General features: G+C 34.5%; 1 protein-coding gene across 14 annotated transcripts in view; it reads right to left on the reverse strand.

The window, feature by feature from the left end:
• The window catches only part of LOC307186545 (uncharacterized protein), a 1,017,825-nt gene that overhangs the window by 193,363 nt on the left and 802,705 nt on the right, over positions 1-21,757 (reverse strand). For 8 of the 14 annotated variants that reach the window (XR_013828391.1, XR_013828392.1, XR_013828393.1 and 5 more), the window contains 2 exons: positions 18,232-18,261; positions 5,266-5,317 (listed from right to left, as the gene is read on the reverse strand). Coding sequence is in view for 2 of the 14 variants with exons in the window: in XM_079921776.1 (XP_079777902.1) it covers positions 18,244-18,261 (18 nt within the window). In the remaining 12 variants the exon portion in view is untranslated. Of the gene's footprint in view, positions 1-5,265; positions 5,318-17,644; positions 17,684-18,231; positions 18,262-21,757 lie in introns of all 14 variants that reach the window. The other 6 variants (XM_079921774.1, XM_079921778.1, XM_079921780.1 and 3 more) reach the window with 2 other exon arrangements.

Below are 21,757 nucleotides of genomic sequence, written 5' to 3' on the forward strand. Positions count from 1 at the left end.
TTAGCTTATATTTGTACATTAAATAATATAATTTCCACCATACCCAATTACTAGGGCTCTTATTTACACACTACCCTCCTTCATCCCCAAGAGCATTATTTTTACCCTGAATTAGCCTTTTTCTACTCAGTTATTTTCTACAGTTCTCTCTCGGTAAAAGAAAGAAAATTGCTTTAGATGGATCAGGAGGATGAAAATACTACTTTGTTCCCCTCAGAGAGCAATTTCTTGTGATGCCTTATACCCCAGGTTTTTAAAGTTTCTTATTGTCCTCTTGTTCAGGAACAACAGTCACTCTATGCCATAAGTTAAATCTACATTTTCTCTCAATCCAACTTGAATTATTGGTAAGTGAAAATTGTTTCCAATTTTATTTATTTATTTATTTTGGTGACAGGGAACCAGAAACTATTTTAAACCGTAAGTCTGTTGTATTATTGAAATAAACAGAGTTAAAATTATAAATTGAATTGAAATAAGATTAGTATATTTGGCAGTAACCTATGACCTTAGCATTCTCAACATCTGAATTCTTTTTTTTTCCTTCCATATCAGCAATAAACAATTAGAAAATGAATTTTTCAATGTTCCGTTTACACACAAATCAAAAAAATATATATTTATGAATAAATTTAACCAAAGATATGGAGTACCTGTACACTGAAAACTATAAAACACTGCAAAAATAAATTAAATAATAGAGATATATATACCTTGTTAATAGATTAGAAGATTCAATATTATTAAAATGACAATTCTCCCCAAATGGTACTATAGATTCAATGCAATCTCAATTAAAATCCTAACAGTTTTTTTGAAGAAACTGACAAGTTAATGATGAAAACTTCTATTGAAAAATTTGAAATCTAAAATAGTTAAAACAACTCTGGAAAAGAAGAACAAGATTGGAAGATCTACACTACCTGATTTCAAGACTTACTAAAAAGCTATAGTTATCAAAACAGTGTGGTAGTGGCTTAAGGATAGACATACAGCTCAATGAATCAAAATAGTGTCCATGAAGATGTGTGTGTAAATGGAACATTCAAAAAATCCTTGACTCTCAAAAACACTGCACTAAAAAACAAATTACACTAAATAAAAGAGCGACATCTGAATTCTTGAAGGGCTACTTAGTGTAAGGTTTCTAATGGGAATTGGAAGAGAGGATGCTGTAGGAAAATTTATAATCTTTATGATAAGTTTTAAAACCACATTCATTAATGTATATGCATTGTGTACTTAATTGGATTATGAGGAACCATTAAGAGACAGGACTCGTATTTAGAACCCAACAGACTGAAAGCCTCCTTGTCCTGCTTTGTCTCTAAGCCAGTGGTTCTCCGCTGGGAACAATTTTCCTTTCCCAGGGGATATCTGGCAATGCCTGAAGATATTTTAGTTATCACAACTGGGCAGAGCTTTGGCATCTAGTGGATAGAGGTCATAGAAGTTGCTAGACATCCTATAATGCATAGGACAGACTCCCCACAGCAAAGAATTATCTGGCCAAAATATCAATAATGGTGAGTTTGAGAAATTCTTTTCCAAGCTCACACTGCAATACTAGCTGCTCCAATAAGTCCAAGAACAAATAGGACAAGAAAAGAGGGGTCTGTTTTTACCCTAAGCCCCACAGCAAGAGGTTTAAGCTTCCTCTACTAGGTCACCTCAGCCTGTCTTATTGTACCAGCTTCGGGAGACAAAGACTGAATCAGAGACAGAATCATTATAGAGAATATTAAACAGGACAATAAAGGGAGAGAGTTTACTCCTATGAAGACTCAGAATTTTTATCCTCTTTCCTAAAAATATAGAAATATCTATCCCTCTAACTAAGACCTAAAGATGAAGTAAAGGGAAATTTACCTCTCCCAAAAGACCAATTTGTACCTTTTTTAAAAATTACCCATTGGAAAGAATTTTGAGGATTTAAATATATTTTATTCCTAGCTGAAAACCTGTTCTTGATTCATGTTTTCCTATAGTATATGATCAAAACTCTTTAATACAGTATGAGAAATATTCCATAAACAATCCTTTCTTATTTCTTTTTTTATAACTAATTTTTATTGGAGTATAGTTGATTTACAATGTTGTGTTAGTTTCTGCTGTACAGCAAAGTGAAGCAGTTATACATATACATATATCCACTCTTTTTTAGATTCTGTTCCCATATAGGTCATTACAGAGTATTGAGTAGAGTTTCCTGTGCTATACAGTAGGTTCTTATTAGTTATCTATTTTATATACAGTAGTGTATATATGTCAATCCCAGTCTCCCAATTTATCCCTCCCCCCAACTTTCCCCTTGGTAACCATAAGTTTGTTTTCTACATCTGTGACTCTATTTCTGTTTAGTAAATAGGTTCATTTGTACCATCTTCTTTCTCTCTTTTTTTTTTAATATTTATCTATTTATTTATTTTGCTGCACCAGGTCTTAGTTGCAGCATGTGAACTCTTAGTTGCGGCATGCATGTGGGATCTAGTTCCCTGACCAGGGATCGAACCCAGGCCCCCTGAATTGGCAGCATGGAGTCTTATCCACTGTGCCACCAGGGAAGTCCCCCATCTTATTTCTTTAAACTCATTGACTGTTACCTGTATTTGGCTATTCCATCACTCATTCATACTAAACTTACGGACTTTTCCTGGGTATATTATATATTGATACAGTTTTCTTAAGGTTTAATTCACCTGGGATTGTTTTGAAGCCAGGAAATGCCAAGTCATCAGTCAAGGCTCAAATCAAAGGGCATCATGTCCGTGCAGAATTTTCAGGCCCTGTCGATCAGACTGGCCTCTTTTCCTTCTGTTGTCCCACAGCACAATATGACTGCTTTAACTTGGTACTGAATACTGGTACTGCTTTGTATTATACTCCATTGTTTAATGTTAACTCCTAGAGAACAAAGTCTCAGTTGTTAACCTGTGTGTGCCACAGCATCTGGCAGAGTACGTACTCTCTAACGTTGGTTAAACATTGGATGTATATAACAGAAATAGGAGAGGATACAAACAACCAGTGGACTTCAATTAAGTTTTCTATCAGTTTGGAACTTACATAAAAATAAATTGTCCTGGGCTTCCCTGGTGGCGCAGTGGTTAAGAATCCACCTGCCAATACAGGGGACATGGGCTCGAGCTCTGGTCCGGGAAGATCCCGTATGCCGCGAAGCAACTAAGCCCATGCACCACAACTATTGAGCCTGCACTCTACAGCCCGCGAGCCACAACTACTGAGCTTGCATGCCACAACTACTGAAGCCCACGTGCCTAGAGCCCGTGCTGCACAACAAGCCACCTCAATGAGAAGCCCGCGCACCGCAACAAAGTTTACCCCCCTGCCGCAACTAGAGAAAGCCCGCATGCAGCAACGAAGACCCAACTCAGCCAAAAGTAAATAAATAAAACAAATAAATTTATTTTAAAAAATAAATAAATTGTCCTAATGAGAAGGGAGAAGGAAGTAGCTACTTGTTAATGTAGTTCTAACATGTATTTCATATGATGTTTGTTTTAGTTAAACAAGTTACCTTCTGTGACTAACAACTACTGGGAGTTAATGACAATAAGTACTGCATGGAATCAAGACTGGAAATTCCCTCATGACAAGTTTCCTCTAGACTCCTCTTCCCCCTTAAAGAACAGGCTGCTGTGAGAAAACTATTAGCTTAGATAACAACCTGATGGCATATTTGCTAACAATCGAGATAGCACAAAAATATTCCATTGGGTCAGCCATGTGTAGCATCTCATGGATCAAGGATTTGGATGGAAAATTTGGTGAGATGCTCCTATAGCTAGCCTTTCATTTTATCATTGAAAAAACTCAGGTGTGAAGAAAATGCCAAAAAATTGTTTTAGGTAAAAAAAAACCATAATTTGGAATGTATTGGCATAATATAGTTTCTTAATATGCTTTACACTATGAGGATTATTGTGCCCCCAAATAAGAACTATTGTATCTGTTTTTATCTTAAAATTCATGAAAAGTTAAGAACAACATACTTTGGCTAACTATGTTAATTGGGAAAAACTGTTCTTTTCTGTTATTGTCAGTATTTTCAGGTGCAAAGTGTTAGCGTATTAGATACATTTCTTCTTAGGCTGTGTCTATTCATAATAATTTTAGCTAATATACGAGAAATATTTACATACTGGCCTCTATTGTAAGTATTTTACATGTGTTAAATCACTGAATCCTTACAACTGTATAAAGCAAGATCCAGCACACTGTTTATATAAAGGGCTGGATGATAAATATCCTAGGCTTTGCAAGCCATATAGCCTCTGTCTCAACTATTGAATTCTGCCATTGTAGCTCAATGCAGCCACAGGCAACACATAAATGAATGAATATGGATGAATTCCAATAAAACTGTTTTTATGAAAACACACAGTGAATTAGGCTTGGCTAACAAGCCCTAGTTTGACAAGCAAACTGTAAAGTAAAAGTCATTTTAAGTTCATATTTTACAAGTTGAGAAAATTTAAAGGAGACACAAATAAGTAAACAGCACAGGTAATTCAGCTTGCAACTGGCAGAATGGTGATTAACCCAAGTAGTATGTTCCATAACTGTGCTCTAAAACATGGTAGTCACTAGATTTATGTGGCTCTTGAGTACTTTAAATATGGCTAGTCTGAATTAAATTATGATATAAGTTAAAATACACACCAGATTTCAAAGACTTAGTATGAAAAAAAGAATATGAAGTATCTCAATGTTTTCTAATGACTGCATGTTGAACAGATAATAATTTGGATATATAGAGTTAAATAGCTTATTAAAATTTAGTTCACTTGTTCCTTTTTACTTATGTTAATATAACCACTAAATATTTAAATTAATATATGTGGCTTGTATTTGTGACTCATACTGTATTGGACATTAAACTGTTCCTAACAACTGCCTTTATACATATACAAGAAGAGGTTACATTAAAATATTCCCTAAAATGACTCTAGGGGTAGGACTTCTGGAAGGGCAGAATGAGGTCCCTCATATATCTTCTCATGTGAAAAAGCAACAAAAACACAGCTTTTTTGGAATTCTGTAAATTAGCCAACACTTGCTTGCAAAAATTTGAGGAACATTTATTCAAGGAAGACTGTGGTACAGGGGGCCTGTTGCTCCCCTGGATCTCCTCCCTCTCCCTACTGACATCTGGGGCTCTCACCTTTTCTTTTTTAATCTACTTTTGCTAAGATGTATTTAATTTTTTAAAACAGGGACAAAATGCAAAGCCATTTCCCTTACCTCTTGGGATTGTGGAATGTCATCACCTCCAGTTTGTTAGGTTTGTTTCCAACTAATAATAAAGGATGGAAACAGTGAAAACTATTAGCTTAGATAACAACCTGATGGCATATTTGCCAACAATCGAGATAGCACAAAAATATTCCATTGGGTCAGCCATATGTAGCATATGCCTGTTTGTTAGGTTTGTTTTCAACTAATAAAAAAGGATGGAAACAGTGAAAATACATACACACACATATTATATACATACATACATATGTACAAAAGATGGTGGAGGGAATGGATGTATTATGGAACAAAGTTCCTATATACTATTGAAACAAAGTTAGCACTAATCCAAATCCAAACTAGGTTGCTTTAAATTAAGATAATAATTTTAATCTCTAGGGTTCCCATTAAAAAAATAACTAAAAAACATAGCAAACAAACACAAGATGATTAAAATGGTACACTAGGAAAGATCTATTTAACACAAAATAAAGCAGTAATGGAGGAAGAGAGAAACAAAGATATAAGACATATAGAAAATAATAGTAAAATGACAGATGTAAGTCCTACCTTACCAGTAATTGCATTAAATATAAATGAATACACTAATCTGAGAATCGAAGGGCAGCAATTGGCAGAATAGTTTAAAAAATGATACAACCATATGCTAGCTATAAAAAACATACTTCAGATTAAAAGAAACAAATATGTTGAAAGAGAAGGATGAAAAAAGAGATATACTATGCAAACAGTGACCAAAAGAGGTCTGCATTGGCATGATTAGTGTCAGGCAAAATGATTTTAAAGCAAAAATTTTAATACCTATGAAGGAGGACAATGTATATGGTAAGGGTCATTCCACAAGCAAGGCATAACAATTATAAACATATATCTAATAACATAATATCAAAAAGATGAAGCAAAAACTGACAGTATTGAAGGGAGAAATATATAATTCACAATCATAGTAGATTTCACTACCCAACTTTCAATAATGTATAGAACAACCAGGCAAAAAAGCAACAAGTGAATAGAAGACTTGGGTAACATCATTAACCGATTACATCTATATCTATATCTATATCTACATCTATATCTAATATACAACTATAATTCTATAAACTCTACAGTTATAGACTCCTTCACCTATTAACAGCAGAATATGCATTCTTCTCAAGTGCATATAGGACATTATCCAAGATATACTATACATTAGAACATAAAACAAGTCTCAATAAATTTAAAAGGATTAGATCATACAAAGTATGTTTTTGACCAAAATTGAATAGTATTAGAAATAAAGGAGAAACTTTAGGAATTCACAAATATGTGAAAATTAAAAAAATACTGTCTTGAATAACCAGTGGGTCAAAGAAAAATCGCAAGGAAAATTAGAAAATGCTTTAAGATGAAAAAAAAATAATTTTAACATACCAAAACTTGTAGAATGAGCTAAAACTGCCCTTAGAGGGATATTTTTACCTATAAAAGCCTATAAAGTAGAAATGTCTGAAATAATCTAACATTCCACCATAAGAAACTAGAAATGAAAGAACAAAGACTATCTAAATCAAACAAAAGAAAAAATAATAAAGATTAGAGCAAAATTAGGTGATATAGATAATTTAAAAGCAATAGAGAAAAATCAATGATACCAAAAGTTAGTTCTTTGGAAAGATCAATAAAATTGAAAAACCTTTAGTTAGAATGACCAAGAAAAAAAGAGAGAAGACACAATAACCAAAATTAGGAATGAGAGAGAGAATATTACTGTTGAATTTACAGGAATAAAAATGATTATAAAAAATACTATAAGTAATTGTACACCAAAAAATTAGAAAACCTAGATGAATAAATCCAAGAAAGACACAAATTACCGATACTGATACAAGAAGAAATAAAAAATCTGAATATTCAAAACATATGAAGAGATAGAATTAGTAATTTTAAAATTTGCCAAAAGAAATTCCAGGTAAGATGGTTTCATTGTGGGATTCTACCAAAATTTAGAGCACATCTTTCACAAAATCTTATAAAACACTGAAGAGGAAAATCTCTTTTCAATTCTTTCTATGAGGCTAATAATACCTTGATAACAAAACCAGACAAAGATAAAACAAGAAAGAAAACTACACACTAATATCCCTTATGAATATATTGGGTGGGCCAAAGAATGCCTTCAGTTTTTTAAGCAAAAATAAAAGATACTTTTTTTTTTTGGTGGTACGCGGGCCTCTCACTGTTGTGGCCTCTCCCGTTGCGAAGCACAGGCTCCGGACGCGCAGGCCCAGCAGCCATGGCTCACGGGCCCAGCCGCTCCGCGGCATGTGGGACCTTCCCAGACTGAGGCACGAACCGAACCCGTGTCCCCTGCATCGGCAGGCGGACTCTCAACCACTGCGCCACCAGGGAAGGCCTGAAAGATAGATTTTTAATTTTCACCAAGAACTTTATTGAACAACATATTCACCCTTTTGTTCCACTGCCTTCTGCCATTTATCAGGCAACTTCATAATTCCATCTTCCCAAAACTTTTTATCTTTTAAAGCAAAGAACTGTTCCAGGTGCCTTTTACAGTCTTCAGGGAATTGAAATTTTTTCCATTAAGAGGATTTTGTAAAGACCAAAATAAATGGAAATCTGAAGGTGCAATGTCTAGTGAATTACGGTGGATGAATCAGAAATTCCCAGACAAGCTGTAACAGTTTTTGCCTGGTCATCAAAGAAACATGCGGTCTTGTGTTATCCTGATGGAAGATCATGCGTTTTCTGTCGACTAATTCCAGATGCTTTTGGTCTAGTGCCGCTCTCAGTTGGTCTAATTGGGAGCAGTACTTGTTGGAATTAATCGTTTGGTTTTCCGGAAAGAGCTCATGATAGAGAACTCCCTTCCAATCCTACCATATACACAATATCACCTTCTTTGGATGAAGACCGGCCTTTGGTGTGGTTAGCGGCGGTTCATTTCACTTGCCCCACGGTCTTTTCCATTCCACGTTATTGTACGGTACCCATGTTTCATTGCCCATCACAATTTGTTTTGAAAACGGAACATTTTCATTACATTTCAGTAGACAACAGCATGTGGAAATATGGTCAAGAAGGTTTCTTTCACTTAACTTGTGTGTAACCCAAACATCAAAGCGATTAACATAACCAAGCTAGTGCAAATGATTTTTAACGCTTGATTTGGATATTTTGAATATATCGGCTCTCTCCCGCTTGGTATAACATTGATTGTTCCCAATGAATGTCTTGATCTGATCGCCATCAACTTCAATTGGTCTACCCGACTGTGGAGAATCATCCAGCGAGAAATCTCCAGCACGAAACTTCACAAACCACTTTTGACATATTCGATCGGTCACAGCACCTTCTCCATACACTCCACAAATTTTTTTTTTGCGTCTCAGTTGCGTTCTTACCTTTCTTGAAATAAAAAAACACAATATAACAAAAATGTTGCTTTTTTTCTTCCATCTTCAATATTAAAATGGCTACATTAAAAATTCACCAATTTTGATGTCTTTTTTTTTTAAACATCTTTATTGGAGTATAATTGCTTTAAAATGGTATGTTAGTTTCTGCTTTATAACAAAGTGAATCAGCTATACATATATCCCTGTATCTCGTCCCTCTTCTTTTTTTTAACATCTTTATTGGAGCATAATTGCTTTACAATGGTGTGTTAGTTTCTGCTTTATAACAAAGTGAATCAGTTATACATATGTTCCCATATCTCTCCCCTCTTGCGTCTCCCTCCGTCCCACCCTCCCTATCCCACCCCTCTAGGTGGTCACAAAGCACGGAGCTGATCTCCCTGTGCTATGCAGCTGCTTCCCACTAGCTATCTATTTTACATTTGGTAGTATATATTAGTCCATGCCACTCTCTCACTTCGTCCCAGCTTACCCTTCCCACTACCGTGTACAAGTCCATTCTCTACATCTGCGTCTTTATTCCTGTCCTGCACCTAGGTTCTTCATAACCATTTTTTTTTTTTACATTCCACATATATGCGTTAGCATACGGTATTTGTTTTTCTCTTACTTCACTCTGTATGACAGACTGTAGGTCCATCTACCTCACTACAAATAACTCAATTTCACTTCTTTTTATGGCTGAGTAATATTCCATTGTATATGTATGCCACATCTTCTTTATCCATTCATCTGTCGATGGACACTTAGGTTGCTTCCATGTCGTGACTATTGTAAATAGAACTGCAATGAACATTGTAGTACATGACTCTTTTTGAATTATGGTTTTCTCAGGTTATATGCCCAGTAGTGGGATTGCTGGGTCATATGGTAGTTCTATTTTTAGATTTTAAGGAACCTCCATACTGTTCTCCATAGTGGCTGTTATCAATTTACATTCCCCCGAACACTCCAAGAGGGTTCCCTTTTCTCCACACCCTCTCCAACATTTATTGTTTGTAGATTTTGATGATGGCCATTCTGACTGGTGTGAGGTAGTTTTGATTTGCATTTCTCTAATGATTAGTGATGTTGGGCGTTCTCTCATGTGTTTGTTGGCTATCTGTATATCTTCTTTGGAGAAATGTCTATTTAGGTCTTCTTCCCATTTTTGGATTGGGTTATTTCTTTTTCTGATATTGAACTGCATGAGCTGCTTGTAAACTTTGGAGATTAATCCTTTGTCAGTTGCTTCATTTACGAATATTTTCTCCCAATCTGAGGGTTGTCTTTTCATCTTGTTAATGTTTTCCTTTGCTGTGCAAAAGCTTTTAAGTTTCAATAGGTCCCATTTGTTTATTTTTGTTTTTATTTCCATTTCTCTAGCAGGTGGGTCAAAAAGGATCTTGCTGTGACGTATGTCATAGAGTGTTATGACTACGTTTTCCTCTATGAGTTTGATAGTGTCTGGCCTTACATTTAGGTCTTTAACCCATTTTGAGTTTATTTTAGTGTATGGTGTTAGGGAGTGTTCTAATTTCATTCTTTTACATGTAGCTGTCCAGTTTTCCCAGCACCACTTATTGAAGAGGCTGTCTTTTCTCTATTATATATTCTTGCCTCCTTTATCAAAAATAAGGTGACCATATGTGCATGGGTTTATCTCTGAGCTTTCTATCCTGTTCCATTGATCTATATTTCTCTTTTTGTGCCAGTAACATACTGTCTTGATTACTGTAGCTTTGTAGTATAGTCTGAAGTCCAGGAGCCTGATTCCTCCAGCTCCGTTTTTCTTTCTCAAGATTGCTTTGGCTATTCCAGGTCCTTTGTGCTTCCATAAAAATTGTGAAAAATGCCATTGGTAGTTTGATAGGGATTGAATTAAATCTGTAGATTGCTTTGGGTAGTATAGTCATTTTTGCAATGTTGATTCTTCCAATCCAAGAACATGGTATATCTCTCCATCTCTTTGTATCATCTTTAATTTCTTTCATCAGTGTCTTATAGTTTTCTGCATACAGGTCTTTTGTCTCCTTAGGTAGTTTTATTCCTAGTTATTTTATTCTGTTTGTTGCAATGGTAAGTGGGAGTGTTCCCTTAATTTCTCTTTCAGATATTTAATCATTAATGTATAGGAATGCAAGAGACTTCTGTGCATTAATTTTGTATCCTGATACTTTACCAAATTCATTGGTTGGCTCTAGTAGTTTTCTGGTAGCATCTTTAGGATTCTCTATGTATACTATCATGTCATTGGCAAACAGTGACATCTTTACTTCTTCTTTTCCGATTTGGATTCCTTTTATTTCGTTTCCTTTTCTGATTGCTGTGGCTAAAACTTCCAAAACTATGTTGAATAATAGTCGTGAGAGTGGGCAACCTTGTCTTGTTCCTGATCTAGTGGAAATGGTTTCAGTGTTTCACCATTGAGAACGATGTTGACTGTGGGTTTGTCATATATGGCCTTTATTATGTTGAGGTAAGTTCCCTCTATGCCTACTTTCTGGAGGGTTTTTATCGTAAATGGGTGCTGAATTTTGCTGAAAGCTTTTTCTGCATCTATTGAGATGATCATATGGTTTTTCTCCTTCACTTTGTTAATATGGTTTATCACATTGATTGATTTGTGTATACTGAAGAATCCTTGCATTCCTGGAATAAACCCCACTTGATCATGGTGTATGATCCTTTTAATGTGCTGTTGGATTCTGTTTGCTAGTATTTTGTTGAGGATTTTTGCATCTATGTTCATCAGTGATTTTGGCTTGTAGTTTTCTTTCTTTGTGACATCTTTTTCTGGTTTTGGTATCAGGGTGACGGTGGCCTCGTCGAATGAGCTTGGGAGTGTTCTTCCTCCTGCTATATTTTGGAAGAGTTTGAGAAGGATAGGTGGTAGCTCTTTCTAAATGTTTGATAGAATTTGCCTGTGAAGCCATCTGGTCATGGGCTTTTGTTTGTTGGAAGATTTTTAATCACAGTCTCAATTTCATTGCTTGTGATTGGTCTGTTTATATTTTCTATTTCTTTCTGGTTCAGTCTCAGAAGGTTGTGCTTTTCTAAGAATTTGTCCATTTCTTCCAGGTTTCTATTTTATTGGCATAAAGTTGCTTGTAATAATCTCTCATGATCCTTTGTATTTCTGCAGTGTCAATTGTTACTTCTCCTTTTTCATTTCTATTGATTTGAGTCTTCTACCTTCTTTTCTTGATGAGTCTGACTAATGGTTTATCAATTTTGTTTATCTTCTTAAGGGACAAGATTTTAGTTTTATTGATTTTTATATTGTTTCCTTCATTTTATAGCAATAGAATCCTACCTCAAGAAACAAGAAACATCTCAAATAAATAACCTAACCTTACACCTAATGCAATTAGAGAAAGAAGGATTAAAAACCCCAAAGTTAGCAGAAGGAAAGAAATCATAAAGATCAGATCAGAAATAAATGAAAAAGAATTGATAAGTCTTTTTAAATGCACACTGATATGACAGATGTCACATACAATCTAACAAAATTGTTTCGAATGAAGTTAAAGGCATATAAGTGCTACTAGAGCCATCTTACAGAAAAAAACAAACGAACATTTTGGCCCACCCAATAGATGCAAAATTTCTTAATGAAATACTAGCAAACTGAATCCACAAAATATGGAAAGGATTATACCCCCCTGGCCAAGTGGAATTTAGCCAGGAACACAACATTTGTTTAACATCCAAAATTCATTTAATGTAATACATCATATTAAAGATTAAAGGACTAAAAACACATGATTATCTCAAAAAGCACAGAAAAAGCAACTGAACATATCCAACATCCTTTTACATAAAAACGAACAGATTAGAAATAGAAAAGAATTCCTTAACCTGATAAAGTGCACCTACAAAAAACACACAGCTAACCTCATATGTAATGACAAAGGCAATGTTTGCACCTTAAAATTAGTGACAGAACAATGATCTTTGCTCTCACTACATCTATTCAACATTGTACTGTAGTTCTAGCCGGGGTAATTAGGCAAGGAAAAGAAATAAAAGGCAACCAGATTGGAAAGGAAGAAATAAACCACTTCTGTTTGCAGAAGATATGATCCTGTAAACAGAAATCTTAAGTAAGCCACAAATAACAATTATTATAAATAGTAAAAGAGTTCATCAGGGTTGCAGGATACCAGATCAATAGAAAAATCCATTTTATTTCTGTAAAGCAACAGTAAACAACTTGAAAACGAAATTAAGAAAATAATGTAACTGATAACAGCATCTGGGACCAGGGAGGAAGGACAAGTTTGGTAGGAGCTGAAGCCAGGGAAGAACAAAGACACTGCTCACCGCTTGAGGCAGAGAGAAGAGGACACATACCCTGGCTTTTTATTTTTCCTGTCCTGCAATGTCATACCAGTTCCCTCCCATTAGCTGTACTCCCATAGAAGCAAGTGAACCTAGGAAATAGTTTGAAAGACTGGTTCCCTCCAGTAGATTGCAACACATGAAGTGTGAGGGGATGCATTTAAGAGGAAATGGGAAAATAAATGCCTGGCACAATACAACATCATCTTCTAGTGTTAGGCATATAAACTACAATTTAATTGTCATGGTTTTACAATAGACACAATATGATTATATGGACTATTCATGCCATAATGTTTCTCTTCCCAGATCTATGTAAATAACATGAACTTCTAGCCTGCGTTTGTGTGTGTGTGTGTGTGTGTGTGTGTGTGTGTTTTGCATTTTTAAAGGACTAAATTATTTTTATTTGCAAAGAAGCTCAGGGAGGTAAAGACAGAGGTGTTAGTTGCTTACATTCCTCTACAGAAATAATATCTCGCTGCCTTATGTGTTAAATGCCATTAATAGTACCCATTCCATATTGAGAAAATTTAATGAAGTACTATGTGTAAAATTCCTAGTACCAGGTCTGGCACATAGTAAGTGATCAAAAGTGATACTTTCCCATTTTTAACTTGTGATCCCATTATACCAATATCCTCCTAGAGGCTTTCTCTTTGTGGTTATTCATGGGCTGTAGCTACAAAGTTAGAGCTTGGTTCATGTTAAGAAGCTCTCAAAAAGTCTACCATCTCATAAATGATGCTTGGTATTCAACCTGAGGGCTGTCATTTTATCTGGCAACTTCCAAGAATGCTGTCTTGGCAAACAGAAGTGGATGCTGGGCTATGTGATTTACATTACATGGATCTCTGCTCAATTATGATTTGCAATCTGGCTAATCTGTGATCCATTCACTGCAAATCAAATACATGTGTGCAAAATTAGTCCAAGACCGGGAAACCATGACTAATGAACAAAAGTAAAACTGGTGTTGGGGAGGATAAGAGAGCTGTTCTACGTGGCAGCAGAAGTAGCATTAAGCCCTTATAGATGATTTCCACTTTGTCATTAAAATACTAAATTCCTCTATAGAAATTTGTTAAGCAGTTTTGCAGTTTGCTACTGGCAGCCAAACATTACTGTTACTATTTTGTAAAATTAGTCATTTAATTGAACTGAGTAATTTTTGTAGGGGTCCTCATTATCTTCCCAGCATTCACAGACTTAATCTTTGGTTCTGAATCAGTGCCCTGCAGCTTGAGTTGACGGAGGAAACACACAGGCATTGCTGTTAAGAAGTTCTTTTTGTGGATGGAGAATAAAACTCAAGGTCATAACCATTTGTGTTCATTAAAAATCCCAGAGAATTTTGAGATGGGATAAGGATGTTCACTCTCTCTGGTGTTCTGGCTAACTTCCAGCAGGATAATTACTTTCTGCCTGTAAAAATGATCCCCCTGCAGTTGGAGTTGGCTAGGGCCTTTATTTACGTATTTATTGTCCCCACTTTCAGCTCACATCTGTTGTGAGACTGGCGCTAATTTCAAGAGGTCAAATGCTATGTGCTCCTTGTGGGATCAGTTTTTAAGAACATTCTCTACTACGCTGAGAATTTTCCTTGGACCCCAGAACTTTGAAGCTTTTATGTTATATAATCCCAACCTCTGCCGCTTCATCAGTAAATGTTCTAGAATTATTGGAGGATCATGTATACTATTTTCTTAAAGTTATGCCTCCTTTGGAATTTATTACATTACATGTAATAAATGGGTATATGTTCAGCATTTTACAGCTTTTTTTTGCATAACTTCGTTGATACTTATGTAGGAATGTCAGGATAGATGGATACACAAATATTACATCACAATGGGCTGTTCATTGATCCATTTGTTTTATACTTCTGTAAGATATATTTGTATATATTAACACATATATTCCTTCACCACAGCATGTATTTCTTCTATCAATGTCTGGTATTGATCTGAATATCTTATGAGCTTTATATAATACAATTATCTCTGTAGATCAGAAATCTAAAAAGGATGATGTTTCTGCCATATCTCCTCTCATAGACAATTTTTAATCAAATGGATTTTTTCCTTCCTGGGCTTCTGTTTAGCATACCTGTGGGAACCAAAGGGCAAAGCCTATTCAAAATTCACTGGAGGTTAACTGCTATTTATCAAAAAAGTTGACTGAAGGTTGGTTTCAAAGTAAGGTTTCTTTTTCTTCTTTTTAAAGTACTTTCCTCCTCCATCTGTGTCCCTTTCTTGTACTCTATTCATAGAGAATAACACTTATTCTAAGAAGTCAAGATTCATAGGTTGGTAAGCCCTAAGAAATCACTTCTCCTGATAACTAAAAAGCTTTCATGATGAAAAAGAGGTGTCATACATTTATTTTCAGATCCAGAGCATAGAGTAGGTAGATGTTTTCTTCAAAGGGAGTCTCCATGTACCTCAAGTCAAAGTAGTTAGGTTTAGTCACTTGAAAATCCAGTCCTATCTATGTCTCAAAGTATAGATATCAAGGTATCAAGGTTCAGATTCACCAAAGTCAAACTTTGAAAGGCTGTTAATGGTTACTTGCACCAATCCTTCAATGATATAGACAGGGATCTTAAACTGAAGTATTGTTCAAAGTCACAAAACTGAAAAAGCTGAGACTAGAATCTAAGTACCATTGTGACTCTTTCCATTACCCTGAAAATCTTCCTATGATCTCAAAAGTTCAGTTTTTATCTGGTACTATCACACCCTCTACGTTTTTCTCAATATATTTTCCTGAATGACTGAAAGAACATTTATGCTATTCTTCCCAATGTTACACCTCTTTTGGAATTTATTACACTGTTCCCAACCAAGACTCCTCTCTATATATACATGATCATATTAGGGATGGGACTTACCACTTCCTGTGGCATAAAATGACATTCTATATTGAGTCTTATCTACTCAGAAAGTCTAAAATCTATGGTACAGAAGGAATACATTGAACTACAAAAACTGTCAGACATGGCATTTACACAATCATTCATGTCATCCAATTTATTAGCACAGGCATGGAAACTTGGATGCTACCTAAAAGGCAGGAACATGGCTTGTGAAGGTGATTTTGAGAACTGGGCTGAGGTGATGAACAGGGCTTGTGACCAGGTGCTCCACGTGAGAGGGTGAACACAGTAAAAGGGAAATTCAGTTCATTCCATAGGAGTTGCCAGTCTGGATTAGATTACTGATCCATAAATTTTGGATACCTTCCCATAGCAATAGAGGCTTGTTCCAAGAGCTTACCAAGAAGTCAGAATACTTTCATCAGATTCCAAGCCAAATGAACTATGCAAAGGAAAGTCAGTTGCAAAAGACTTCAGAGGAAATCATTTAGTTGAGAAATAGAAAGTCTGAAACAATGAACACTTAGTTTTTTGAATGATCAGTCACACTACTGCTTTTGAATATGTGCATTATGTATAATATACATTAATAATCATATAATTTCATTACACTGTACTTGACTGACTATAATAAAATGTTGAAGCTATTGTGGCTATAATAAATGTAGATGCCTTTTAAAGAAAGTGACTTAAAATATTTTTTGTACATATTTTACAGTGAAATGTAAATTGATAACTGGATGTAAACATATATACATCTGCTCTAATAGACTCAGGTAGGAATCAGTACCAGAGCTAGCAGACTCAATAAGATTGGACAAAAACTGGCTGGCTACATCACGGAGAGCTGGACATAACAGTTCATATAGAAGAACATGTTGGATGATGGCCAACAGATCTAATCACTAATCACACACACACACACACACACACACACACACGTGATTTAAGATCAGGTTTCAATTTTATTGTTTTCCATAAAGTTATTCAGTTGGAACAGTATCACTTATTAAAACTTCCATCTTTTCCCCCCTAATTTGTCACCTTTATCAAATATTAAATGTCCATATTCAAATGGGCTTTTTTCCTCCTCTATTAATTTATCTTTCTATTCATGAGCTAATACAATTCTATTTTATTTGCAGAGGTTTCACAATATGTTCTAAAATCTGCAGAGACAGTCTACCCCTCAATCCCCTCATCCCCACATACCACTGCTTTTATTTTTCAGTTTTTTTTTTTTCCTGGCTATTCATTCTAGTTTGGTTTTCCAACCAAACTTTACAATCAATTTATTAAGTTTAGGGAGACAAAGTGGAAGGGGGAAACTGATGGGGTTTACACTGCAATTGCTTTAATTTTGTATTTTATCATACGGATATTGACTTCTTTATAATATTGAGATTCCTTACTCAAGAAGCAATATGCCATTCCATTCATTCAAGTCAATTTTGTGTTTTGTTAAATTTCATCTAGGTATTTTATATTTACTTATTTTTCTATCCATTTATTTATTGCTATAGCAATGGAATCTTTTCTTCCATTATATCACTGAATTTATATGTATATGTGAAAGCTCTCAATTTTTATATATGGGATTTTTATAACATCATATTTTTATTCTCATATTATTTGAGGTAAGTTTCCCATTAATTTTTTTTTTTAGGTATTCTACATATTATCATGTTTGAAATTACTCCAATGGCCACTTATATCATTAAAAAAGAGATAATTATACATTACATACCATCTAATGGAAGTACACAACACCATTTATGAAGTGTACCTGATAAAGAAATATCAAGACTGTAGTAGATCAAGCCTCTAGATTCAATTACTAATTGAAAAGTAACACAGGGGATAGCAGAACATATTAAATGACAACACAGAGTGCAATCTGCAAAATGCTTAAAAGAAACTCTATAGTGAAGTGAACAAAGAGTTTTGCTTCAACAAAAGTGTGAAGTAACCTATAGAAACTTAACAGTTGAACATTTCAATGAAAGTGGGAAAAGTAATATTTTATATTAGACTTCATATTTTATATTCATTTAAAAAATATAATTTATCTTAGATTTTATTATTCTGACTCAAAAATGCATTTTATATTCTTTAGAATACACACTAATGAGAAGAGTAAAGGAGTGTCACTTAACTTTCCCTTTAAAGGAAAAAGCCACATAATAAAAGTAGTTTAATTCAAAAGCAGGCAAAATGAAGAGGAAAAGGGACTATGAAAAAGATGAGGCAAACAGAAAACAAATCATGAGACTGTAAATATAAACCTAAACGTATCAATAATTTCATAAAATAATTCAAGTATATTCTGCTTACCAGAGATCCACCTTAAATATAAGAACACATCTGAAATAAAAATATAAGAAAGGTTGGAATTAGAAGTACAGAAAGATATATCATATACACAGTAAACAAAATAAAATTGGTGAAACTATACCAAAAACAGACAAATTTGACTTTAAATTCAAAAGACTTATAAGAAATAAAGAGATATATTTTATGATAATAAAAGGGTCAATCCAAAAGAAAGATATCACAATGTACAATCCATGTTCCCATATCAGAGCTTCAAAGTACATGAAGCAAAAGTTGACAGAACTAAAAAAAGGAACAGAAAATCCACGTTGCATATGAGACTTTAAAACAAACCTTTCTTCATAGCTGATGGTGTATACAAACAAAAACATCAGAAAGATAGAAGATCTAAACTAAATTAATAAAATTAACCTGTCATATAAAGAACACTAAACCCACTAATGACCTAAAAAGACATTTTCTTCAAGTGCATATGTAATATTTATCAAAATGATGATATGTTGAACCCTAAAGTAAGGCCCCAAAATTTTCAAAGTTTTAAATTATTTCAAAGCATTTTTTTGACCAGAACGGAATTATGCTAGAAATCAATTTAAATAAAGAAAAGTCTAAACAACACCCAAATGTTGGAAGCTAAACAATATTATTCTAAAATGAAACATGAATAAGAGTAGATATCACAAAGGAAATTAGAATTTAATTTGAAATAAATGTGATAATGAAAAAATATGGGATACAGTGAAAGATATGCTTAAAGAGAAATCTATAATATAAAATGCATAGATTAGAAAACTAAAAAATCTGATATTTAATGACCTAAAATTCCATCTCAAGGAATTAACAAAGGAACATCAAACTAAGCCCAAAGAGAGTAAAATACAGATAATAAAAATACAAAGAACAGGTACAAAATTAAATAGAAATATTATTCATATAAAAAGAAAACAACAAATTTGGGTCTTTTGACAAAACTAATAAAAATTAAACATTTCTATTAAGATTGATCAATAATAAATAAAAAAGTAGAAATACATTTCTAGTATCAGCAATGAAAAAGGCAACAGCAAGAGATCTTAAACTTAATAAAATATTAATAAATAGATATTATAAACAAGATGTGTGCAAGTAAATTTGAAAATGGAGATGAACTGGGAAAATACAACTTAGCAAAACTGAATCCAATAGAAATAGAAAATCTAAATAATCTTATATCTATTAAAGTAATTTGATCCTTAATTTATAGATCTTTCCACAAAGAAAACTTTAGGCTTAGATAATTTTCCTAATGTTCTTCCAAAGACTTTACTGAAAAAAAATCCCAATAATATACAAAATGACCCAAGAAATTAAGAAAAAAGGCAGACTTTCTAATTCATTTTATGAGGCCAGCATAAACTTGATATCAAAAGTTGAAAAAGTCACTAAAATGTAAGGAAAAAATCATTACTGGACAGTCTGCATTATAAACATAGATGCAAAGATTCTAAATAAACAACTAGGAAACCACATCCTTTATTATGAAAAATAGTTCTACCTTGACCAAATTGGGCTTATTTCAAGAATGCTAAGTTGGTTCCACATTAGAAAATCAACACAACTCACCACATTAACAGAAAGAAGGACAGTCATCATTGATCATGTCAATAATCCATTCATAATAAAACTAGGGGTAGAATAATTTTTTATTATGATAAAAAGCATCTACAAAAACCCAAAAACACCATCAAACTTAGAAGTGGATATGGAGAGCTTTCTTATTGAGATTGAGAACAAGATTAAGACGCTAGTATTACTTCTATTCAACCCCACACTAGACATTCTAACCAATGCAGTAAAGCAAGGAAAATAAATTAAAAATACATGGCTTTGGAGAAAAAAATAGAACTATCATTTGTAAAATATAAAATTCAAGAGTCCACATATATATATTAGAATTAATAAATAAATTTAGCAAGGTCACAAGGTAGAAATTTAATACCAAATATCAATTGCATTTCTATCTACCAACAGCAAATAGGAAATTAAATTTAAAACTCATATCATTTACAAAGAAATAAAATAATAAAAAATAGGAGGGGGTAAACTAATGAATGATGTTAAATTTCTTCAGAGGAAATCTCTACAAAAATAGTACATTATTGAGAGTAATTAAATAAATGGAGAGATATACTATATTCTTGGATTAGAAGATTCACTATTGTAAAGATACCTTTTTTTCTTTAAAGAGTTTTTGATGTGGAACATTTTTAAAGTCTCCAATGAATTTGTCACAATATTGCTCCTGTTTTATGCCTTGGTTTTTTTGTCCATGAGGCATGGGGGATCCTACCTCCCTGACCAGGGATTGAACCCCCACCACCTGCATTGGAAGGCAAAGTCCCAACCACTGGACTGCCAGGGAAGTCCCAGCAGCCTTTTGCTTTTTAATTTCTAGTGGAATTTGACAAGTATATTCTAAAATGTATATGGAAAGGCAAAGGACCAAGCCAAAACAAACTAGAAGAAAATTTCCAGAGAACTTACAATTTTACAAAACCATAGTGCTGATGAAGACCCATACACACATAGTCCACTTAATAAAAGACAATGGTACCATTGCATTGTGAAGGAGGATGCTGTAGTTAATACATGGTGCTGGAACAATTAAATGCCCACATTAAAAAAGTGAAACTTGGCCCCTGCCTTTCATAGTACACAAATTTAAATTTCAGTTAGATTGAAGATAAATGTGAAAGTTAAAAACTAAAGTTTTTATAGAAAAATATATGTCAGGCTTCAATGGTGGCACAGTGCTTAAGAATCCGCCTGCCAAAGCAGGGGACACACGTTTGAGCCCTGATCCGGGAAGATCCCACATGCCGCGGAGCAACAAAGCCTGTGTGCCACAACTACTGAGCCTGTGCTCTAGAGCCCACGAGCCACAACTACTGAAGCTCGCGTGCCACAACTGCTGAAGCCCACAGACCTAGAGCTCATACTCCATAACAAGAGAAGCCCACGCACCACAACAAAGAGTAGCCCCGTTCGCCGCAACTAGAGAAAGCCTGTGCACGGCAATGAAGACCCAACACAGCCAAAAATAATAAATAAATACAATAAATAAAATTTTTTAAAAAAGAAAACAACATATGTCTTAGTCTGCTTGGGCTGCTATAACATAATGTCACAGACTGGGTAGCTTATAAGGAACAGAAATTTATTTCTCACAGTTCTGAAGGCTGGAAGAACTATATCAGGGTGTCAGCATGTTCAGGTTATGGCAGTGGCCCTCTTCCAAGGTTGCAGACTGCTGACTTCTCGCTGTGTCCTCACGTGGTGGAAGGGGATAGGGAGCTCTGAGGGGGTCTCTTCTACATGAGCACTAATCCCATTCATGAGACCTCAATGCTCATGACCTAAGCACCTCCCAGAAACACCACCTTTAAATACCATCATATGGCGCATCAGGATTTTAACATATGAGTTTTGGGGGGACACAAGCATTCAGACCATAGCAACATACAGTAACATATCCATGACCTTGGTG

Source organism: Stenella coeruleoalba (genome assembly GCF_951394435.1).
Source record: "Stenella coeruleoalba genome assembly, chromosome: 5".
NCBI lineage: Eukaryota > Metazoa > Chordata > Mammalia > Artiodactyla > Delphinidae > Stenella > Stenella coeruleoalba.